General features: G+C 31.8%; 1 protein-coding gene across 1 annotated transcript; it reads right to left on the bottom strand.

Annotated features, from left to right (window-relative positions):
* Positions 1-1160: 1160 nt before the first annotated feature.
* Positions 1161-7735, bottom strand: LOC124355886 (jerky protein homolog-like). Its single transcript, XM_046807040.1, has 4 exons — positions 7691-7735; positions 4067-4265; positions 3158-3937; positions 1161-1393 (listed from the first exon to the last, which is right to left on the bottom strand). The coding sequence occupies exons 1-4, from the start codon at positions 7733-7735 to the stop codon at positions 1161-1163; spliced, it is 1257 nt and encodes a 418-aa protein (XP_046662996.1).
* Between the last annotated feature and the right edge of the window lie 1999 nt (positions 7736-9734).

Genomic DNA, 9734 nt, shown 5'->3' with positions numbered 1-9734 from the left:
TCAATAATGCATACGTTACTACGGAACCGAAAATCCCTTCCTATAATTTAAAAATCGAATTCAATAGAATTTAGAAGAGATAGTAACTGATCGTTAACTTAATCACTCATTTAAGTTAAAACACATCATCCCAGAAATGATGTGTTTACTAAAATATTGTTGGTACAATATAATGTAATTAAATTAAAATATTGCACCATGAAGATGCTTAAGAAAGTTACGTACAATTGGTAGCAAAAATGGTGATTTTGGATGACTTGAAAAGGAATACAGAAAAATAATTTTGATCCCTTTAAGGAGGTCTATTCTATCTCAAACTCTGACACGTATAAGAATACTTCTTAAATCTATTCTTCATTCTCGCTAAAGATCATGACACATACGCTATTAATAAATTACTCTTACTTAGTTTATGACTTCAATACAAAACTGATTATCTGTAGAAAAGTAATGTGCTCCATAGAAACAAGAAGAAGTTTTATTTCTGTTCGTTTATATGGTGTTAGTAACAAATGAGCTAATATCAAGATGGAGCTAACATTCATTTCCTTTCAGTAAACTTTTCTAAATAATGTGATTATGAGATAAAAACTAAAGTGCGAAATCACTGCAGACGAAGTTGATAAAATAGAACTTTTAACGAAATCACAGGGCAAACGTAATTTTTATCCTTAGTTATGATTTTTTATATATCTTAGATGTTAGGAATTGGTGTTCTTAATGATTACGTGCATAATACTGATACATGTTATTAAAAAATAACTAAACTGGTTTAAATTGATAAAGTCTTGTGCATATTTGAAAATACTCGTACATTCAGTGTGTTATGAAGATTTTTCTATTTTAAGAATAAATCAAGAGCATATTTCTTTATAAAATATTAAAAAAAATAATTTTTAATGCATAATATTGGAAGAAAATATCATTATTTGTTGTGTTTTTGGAATAAGATGCAAGTTTGAAACAAACGGTTTTATAATCTATGATAAAGAAACGTGTGTTTTTATATACAGTTGACTTTCTTACACATAACGTACCTATGGTAGGAAGGGTTGATTCAATTGAATTTTGAGTTTTTGCGTAGATGTCTAAGTACAGGAATAAAATAATAAAAATTAATTCAGTGTGGTAAGGTTTTGAGTAAATCCATAGAAAATGTATTAGCATTTATCCTCGCTCATCCACCTGTCATCGCTCAGTTTGTTTCGCGAAGTGTAAAGATGTTTTGGCTTACGGCTGCCCGGACCAAGAGGAATCTTGACACCAGGGACATATCTCCATCTCTTCAGCAGAGTCGAGTGTACATCAACGATCACTTGACGACCTTCAACAAGGCGTTCTAAGAGATGGATGACCTGAACCAGGTGACTGCCAGGGCTGAGGCTAAACTGCGCTGTCAGTATGTATTGATGTTCTATAGAGATACTTAGGGTACTGTAAATGTTATTCTTTTGTTCCTATATATATATATATATATATATATATATATATATATATTATATATTTATTTATTTATTTATTTTTGCATTTATTATGTTTGTTACATTCTTACATTATAAAGTAAAATTTTATTTTGTTTTTGTTTTAAAATGTGCAGAAAAGTTGTTTTATTCAGAAGTGTGTTAATTTTATTACCAATCTTATTACAATAAAATACATAAAAATATAAATGTTATAATTTGATTTTACTCATTTAAATGCATATAAATTACTAACTTAGTTAAAATGTATATGTGTATGTATTATTATGTGTTTTTATTTAAGTGTATATGTATGTGTTTAAATATACGTGTGTATTTATAAATGATCTTATTCAGTTTTACTTTTGGTTAAGCTAAATAATTTAAGTTACATATTAACATATATTTAAGTTTACCTCGTATATATTTCTTGACATAGACACTTGTAGGCTATGAAACACTGCTATTTAACCTAAATTAATGAACAAAAATGTAATTGTATCATGTAGCAAGATATCCCGAGAAGAATTTTATCGGAACACTTTAAGTTTTACAACCAATTTCAGTACTCCATAGACGTGAATACGTTCTAAAAATGCTAAAGGTTTAGTAATATTTAATTATTTAATACTCTTCTGCTTTGATGCATTAATAAACAGCAATGTTACTGATAAAAAAAACCCAGAGCTATGAGATATTAATAATACAAGCTAACCTTTGATTCCACGGACTTTGAAGTAATAAATGGGTTTATTCAATATTGCGAACCAACTATTGTAAAACAGTGTGTTATTGATCCACAATGTAGAACAATAAGTATTTCATGCTACAAGATAAATTTGTATTCCAAAAAGATAAAGGTTTAGAAATAATTAATTATTTAAATCTCTACTGCAATGATGCATTAATCAATATGAATGTTACTGATCAAAAACACATAGCTATGACATATTAATAATACAAGCTTACCAATGATTTCAGAAGTTGATGCTTTTAATGATAGTAATTGATTACAGTATTTAGTGATCTCCACAGAATTTTTATCCGTAGTGAAAATGTAGCGTTGGTAATATCAAACACAGAGCTATGACAATATTAATAATACAAGCTTACCTATGATTTCAGAAGTTGAATGCTTTTAATGATAGTAATTGATTACAGTATTTAGTGATCTCCACAGAATTTTTAGCCGTAGTGAAAATGTAGCGTTGGTAATATCAAACACAGAGCTATAATACTCGATCTCTGATTTTCAGAAATGAAATGATTCCCTATTCCCATTTTTTGCGTACTCATCCCCAACAGTTTGGAGGTCACATTAATATACAGTAGAACGTCGGTTATCCGAACTAATTGGGACCTGAGGGTGTTCGGATAATCAAATGTTCGGATAATCAAACATAGTTTTAATAATGCCATTTGAGGCGCTTACTGATAGGTAAATTATTGATTAAGCATGTGGAAATTAAAAACACAACATATTTACGTATACATAATACTTTTATTATATTAATCAACTCTTTTATGTAATTTTGTACTGAAGTTAATATAATATTCACACATTTTATAAAGAGTAATGTCAAATTTAAAAAAAAAATAGAAACATAAAAATATGACAAAGTAACATTTTTAATACTGTAATGTATTGCATTGGAATTACTTTGTAAAATAGTCTTTTATTGTCTTTTGCTTTAAACTTGAGGACCGTTTTTTAGCTGCTAAGTCCCTAAGCCTCTTTAGCAGTAAAAGCTGAGTTGGGCAGCTCTCCTCTTGCTTTTGAAGCCAAGACATCGCAGTATTAAATGCCGATAAAGCTTCTTCATGACTTGGACGATTCTTGGTGCTTTCTGCAGTATCTGTGTTACAGTCTTCATCGCTGTCATGCTGGGTTGTATCTTCAGCCAGCACCAGAGAAACAATTTCCTCATCATTAAGGATCTGGAAGCCTGGGTCATTGTCCATTGTTAGCCAATTTTCAGTATCTTGTATGTCACATTCTGAAAATCCAGGAATTTCTCCATACAACTCCAAAAATTCATCAACATCTTCCTGGTCTGTAACTTTAGGCTCTATTTTTTCACGAGTCTTTTCTAAAATTTTGTTCCAAGCATTTTTTAAGTTGCTTTCTTTCATGTTGCTCCAAGAGTCTGCTATCATGTAAGAACAATCTTTGACATTGAGTTTTTTGGCAAATTGCACAACACTTTCTTCATTGGCATCAGCAAGTAACAAGCGACGAAGAACTTGCTTTTTGTACATCCTTTTAAGCTTTTCTATAACGCCCTGGTCCATGGGCTGAAGTAACGCTGTCACGTTAGGTGGTAAATAGGTCACTTTAAAGTCCTCGTCGATTGAGTTCAATATTTCAACATCCGGGTGGGTTGGGGCATTGTCTATAACGAGAAGTACTTTCCCCAGCTTATTGTTATCTTTTTTGTACTTTTTGACATCAGGGATAAATTCATTAGTAAACCCGTCTAAAAAAATTTCACAATTCATCCACGCATTCTTTTGTGATTTGTAGGTAAGAGGTAAACAAGTCACATTTTTAAAACACCTAGGCTTTTTAGATTTGCTTATCATTAGGAGAGGCAATGCATGCGTACCAGTAGCGTTTGCTGCAACCATGATTGTTACACGCTCCTTGCTAACCTTAAATCCTGGCGCCGCCTTTTCTCGTTTTGATGCCAATGATTTACGCGGCAGTGCCTTCCAATTAAGGCCTGTTTCATCAGCATTGTATACCAAATCCAATGAATATCCTTCATCTTTGTCTTCACTGAGTTGGAATTTTGCATTAAGTTCCTATATTGGCAATACTGAGTTCAATGATGATGACCATGGAATTCGCTAGAGTGTTAGCAAATATTTCTAAATTGGTATTGTGGATAACTATGATAACAACGAGTTAAGTATAATAAATAAATTTGTAAAAAAATTGAGCGCAACCGTATAAGATTTCAGCACGTGACATAGTAACATACCTAGCCTATCTATTTAAACAAAAGAAAACATAATGTAGAGGAAAGTAAATGTTCAAAGTGGATGACAAGTTTTTGATATCAGTGCACGCTTGCATTTTAGTATTCTATCTAGCTCACAGGAACATCCATTATTTAAACACTGATATGAAACCTAACGTAATATAAACGAGTATAGAGGTGTCATATTGTAAGATATCTCGATAAATATTTCATCTACAAGGCTTGATGTTTTGCATGTAACCTCAGAGAAGCCTATCGGTTCCTAGTTTACAAATATAACACAGGAGAATAGTCGTGTAGAAAAAAGTATAGGTCGATCCATTCTAGTTGATTATTTTTTGCCTGATTAATGATACTGTTTCCTAGATTAAGACCCAAGGTGTGGGTATTAAGGTTGAGGACCGGGGGTTAATCTTACCGGGGGAGGAATTTACTGAGTTCTAAAGTTTGCCGAGTTATAGTAGAGTCTCCTTAAACTTTTAGCCATGTAAAAAACCCTTTTTCGATTATGTTATATCGACCCATATTAATATAACGAGAATCTGAGAAACCTCTCATTGTATTTAATCCTGAAATTCACTGTTACTTTTGGATTTACATAATATTGAGTATGGTATATTGGTTACGAGAATCAAATACTTCCTGAGCAGCTGAAGAAGATGGCTCTTATATTAAATATAACATCAACAATTTTAGTTACCAGGCGTTTTAACATTATAAAGTTTATTACAAACCTTCATTAATGCCATTATGTTTTGTAAAGTTTCCTGTAACATAACTTTAACCTCTGTTCCTCACACATAACTACTTATTAATTTAAAATCACTGCTTAGGGTAATATTATCAGTTTTAATAAAGCGTTTTAATAAATAAACATACGATGTATAGTGGTATCTCCAAAGCAATCTCAATATTCTACACTCACATGTTCCTCAATGTTAAATAAGGCTGAGTTAATCATGAATAACACTTTGAGAGAAAATGTTTTATTCTCTTCGTCATCTTCTTCATTTGGATTTTTTTGTTGCTAATAGCCTTGTTTCTACCTAATTGTCTATCAGGTTCGGATATACAACCCCTGAGAGATCGATTCACTCACTACACACTTACTGTTGTCTGTCCGGAGGTCTATTTCTTTCGTTCTTTTACATTTGAATAATATAAGTACCTTTTCGGAGTCACTGAAGAATATATCTTAAATAAATATCTCAATTAATATCTATTTATTTAAATACCTATTTATTTAGTTGAATATAAATCCGTCTTTCACAAAACTTTACATAAATATTATAACTATTATCTTAATAAAATACTTCCATCAAATATCAATTTTTTTTAAATACAAAGGTCTCCTTAATTCTACTTGACTAAATAACAAACATATCGTGCAAGTAACTAAAACAAAGAATATCAAATTGCCAATATGTTTATAAAGTAAATAAACTTTTTTAAAGTAATGCAAAGTTATAAATATAAAAGTAATAAATATGAGTGCCGGAAGTAAAGCTGAGGGTGTAAGAGGAAACAGGGTTTAGATTGGCAATTGGTTCCGACAGGTTTCGACGGATATGATTAAACTGTTATTGCTGACCGACCAATTCCTGGTAAACACGGCTTCTACTTTCTCACTACGCCTTATAGTGTATAAACGAATTAAGGATGGATGAGTGGGGTTATAGAAGTTCATGCCTTGGCTCCCTTACCATCAGAACCATTTGTGAAAATATTTTAAGAATAATTAGGGATTCATAAAAAAAAACAGAATTAAGCCAAAATAAAATAATAGTTTAAATTATCAACTATATTTGTAATGGTTATATTAGCCAGAGTGCTTATTTTTACTCGGGACATATTGTTATCTTCGGAAGCTGAAAATCCTCCCGTTGCATTAAGTCCTAAAAGGACCATTGCGATTGCTTCCGGATAGACAGGAGCCACCTTATATTGAGATTCCATGAGGAGTGATAGCAGGATAAATCTTAGACGTGACACATTGGAAGAAGGGAGTAGTACCTCTGTTTCAGCCTCTAGACAAAGAGAGCAGGCGCCAGGACTCCCTTATGTCTTGACTAGAACCGCTACAACTCCAAAGTTGCTCTACCCAATCCAATACTCAACTTCTGCAGTATCTATCGATCTACTCTTCCACCTCAATATATTTACGTTGACGGAAAGTGATGGTGCTCCTGGACATTGATACGGTTGTCCAGATATTAGTGACACCGGTTTTTTGTGTATCCAGTGTAGGTTTAACCCTTTAATATATTTGGGAGTTATATTAAAGGAAGTAAGTTCTCAAAAATATCCTTGTGCCATGGATGTGCTAAAATCATTCTTTTAGCTCTGCATGTTATGATTAAAGCTTGTATTCAGCGGTCGTCTTCTAAAGTACAACGTTGTTTGATTTAATAAGGTAAAAGAGAGAGTTTAATTAGCATGGTCATACATTGTATTTTAGTAAATAAAACTTTGTATTAAAAATCAAGGGAAATCCAATCATCAGCTTTATTTGGATTTAACACAAAGATTAAAACCATTTCAGATTTTTACAAGTAATAGGTGAGAGTGGAAGAGTAAAAAGAACATTTTAAAATAATACAAAACCATCTTCCATAGGATATTAACCCCACTGGCTTGAACCATACTGTGTTTACCTGGAGATAAATGACTATGATACAACATAGGTATGCTAGGAAAATTGTTGCTTTATAACTAATAAAGTAAACTGACAATTCTAGCGTAACATCATATAAGTAACACTGACAATTGACTGATCATATTATCAACACTAAAACTAATCAAAGTTAAAGATTGACTCAATACAATTTATACATTTTTTACTATTGGGACCCCACTATGAAGAATCCTATAACAAGGAATCTATCAAGAATCTCACAACGAAGAATCTCATAATGAAGAATATGATAGGTCAGAGTACCTCAGCAACGTGCCTAGCTGTAGGACTTTGCTGTGAGTTGCCTCGCTATGGGAAACTATTTTATACTAACTTTTCATATCAAATAATACTTTACAGTTATTTTTATTTCATATATTGTAAACCGTTGAAGAGCTGTTGATGAAATTATTGCCACTATATTTAAATTTAGAAAACATTACGACTGTTATCAATAAAAATTAATCTTAAGATTTTTCGTAGTTATTTAATTGTATTTAATTACAGTTTAAAAACAGCACAACATGAACCAACGATATTTTTATAAATGTGAGAGGGTGTGGGACTATTACTGGCACATCAGTGGCGAACGACGTTACACCCAACAATGACGACATTCTGATATGACGTTGATCGTTACTTGAGGGTATCTTGTTAACAGTTCGATCATTCTTCATCTGTACATGACGCATTTACGAGGGTGTTGTCGTTAAAGTATGAGTGCCTCTGCTTTATATGCTAGGATGTGGGCCAGAACGCAAGTAGCACTAAACGAGGGTGTTTATTATCAGATCCGTGATGTTTAAAGAACACGTATACACTGGGATAAATATTTGGAATTATAATCTATAAAGAATTTTCTCTCATTTTTTTAGTTTAAAATATTGTTCACTTACATTTAATAAGTTGTTCCTCAACATATATCGTTCAGGTCGCGTAAAGTTTAAAAATGTACATGATAAACAAAATAATATCAGTAAATAAATTGCTATCTTTTGGCTTATTTACATTTAGTAACCTAAACATACCAAGGAAAAGTAAAAATTTACATTTACAATCCTTCCTGCGTAGTTGGAAGAAGTATGTAGATATTATGACAACTGATATATATAAAGGATTTTATATATATACTCATTGTTATGGTATTTACATTGAATTAATATATCTATAACCGTTCTAGATACACAAAAATGTTCAGTGATAAAATGTTACAAGCTCTCCAGAAAAGTTTTCGTTTAGGGAAAATGTTTGACTGAAATTGAACTTGTTCCAACATTTCTATAGCTAGTTCCTGTTAGTAAAAAAATTATTAGGAGATTTACATATAATCGATATCTCGAAAACCATTTGAAATACAACACAATTTTAAATTAAAAATTATATAAAAATTCCAGGACACTTTTTCTCTAGGTTCATAAATTAAGGATTTTGCGATTTATTTTAAGTTTGAAAGGCTGCTAGATAGAAATGAGGTTTTGTACCGCACAAGTAACAAGTTCCAGTTTAACATCTGTCGATTGTAGAGAGCTCTATTGCGAGGTCGAGGTGTGTCAAGTTAAGTGTGTAAGCAATGTTTCAACACGGTGTAAACTGGACGACTTTGATGTTAACAATAACGAATTGTTAATATCCGCTGAATCTCTCTATATAAATAAGGCAAAGCCCTATCTTATTTATCATTAATTATCTCTAACTATCCGATAAGCCATAATGTTGAAATTTGGTATACATATGCCTCAAGAATTAATAAGAACATCTAAAGCATTTTCGTTTAGATTAATGACCCATAGTGTTCTCAACGAGTTTTCAAAAGTTTATTTATGTTTTTCGACGTTATTTATGTTATCTATGGAAATTTAGATCTTCACCTAGAACGATAAAATTACGCTTTACACCCTCAAGATACGCTTTATACACAAAGTAAAGATTATCACGGATGTCAACACCTATAGGAGCTGAAATAGGTTTGTCCCAGAAGAAATATGGCTCTTTTGTTTTTCAATAGACCCCTGTCCTAAAGAGGTGAAGTTTGACACACCTAGTAGTCTGTTATATCCACAACAGACTACTAGTCCAGGAAACACCTTCGATCAGAAGTAGACTAAAGTGACCGGATATACTCAAGTTTTAACAAACTACACTTTTCTGACTATCTTATTGTATATTTTCTTGATCTGAGAACGATACAAAGGTTACAAGAAGGGTACAAGGGCCGAAAGAAGACTTTTTTGGCTGAAATAGTCCGAGTTGGTATATATTGTTTCCATCGTGTCAACAAAAAACTCCACAATGGTGTGTGAAATATGAATAATTCCAAACAGAAATATTTCTTCATACAGTAAACCTTATATAAATGCCAATGCCTTGTGTGTTTCTCTTTTTAACCTCTTAACAGTGAACACTGAAATAGCACGTATCATGTCTACTTCCAACTCAAAATTATCATACGGCTCATATTATTACATCAAAAGTGCTTTATATAAGATTACTGTAATGGATTATCTAAGCATTCCTCCCCTCTGTCCTAAACTATTTCAAAATGTATTGAAAGGTTTGGAGCTATTCATTATAATATTATGGAATGTCACAAAAACATGTATTAATATCATTGGTACT

Source organism: Homalodisca vitripennis, chromosome 2 (assembly GCF_021130785.1).
Source record: "Homalodisca vitripennis isolate AUS2020 chromosome 2, UT_GWSS_2.1, whole genome shotgun sequence".
In the NCBI taxonomy this organism is placed as follows: domain Eukaryota; kingdom Metazoa; phylum Arthropoda; class Insecta; order Hemiptera; family Cicadellidae; genus Homalodisca; species Homalodisca vitripennis.
The sequence above is the reverse complement of the archived record's forward strand: the minus strand, read 5'-3'. Positions and strand labels throughout refer to the sequence as shown.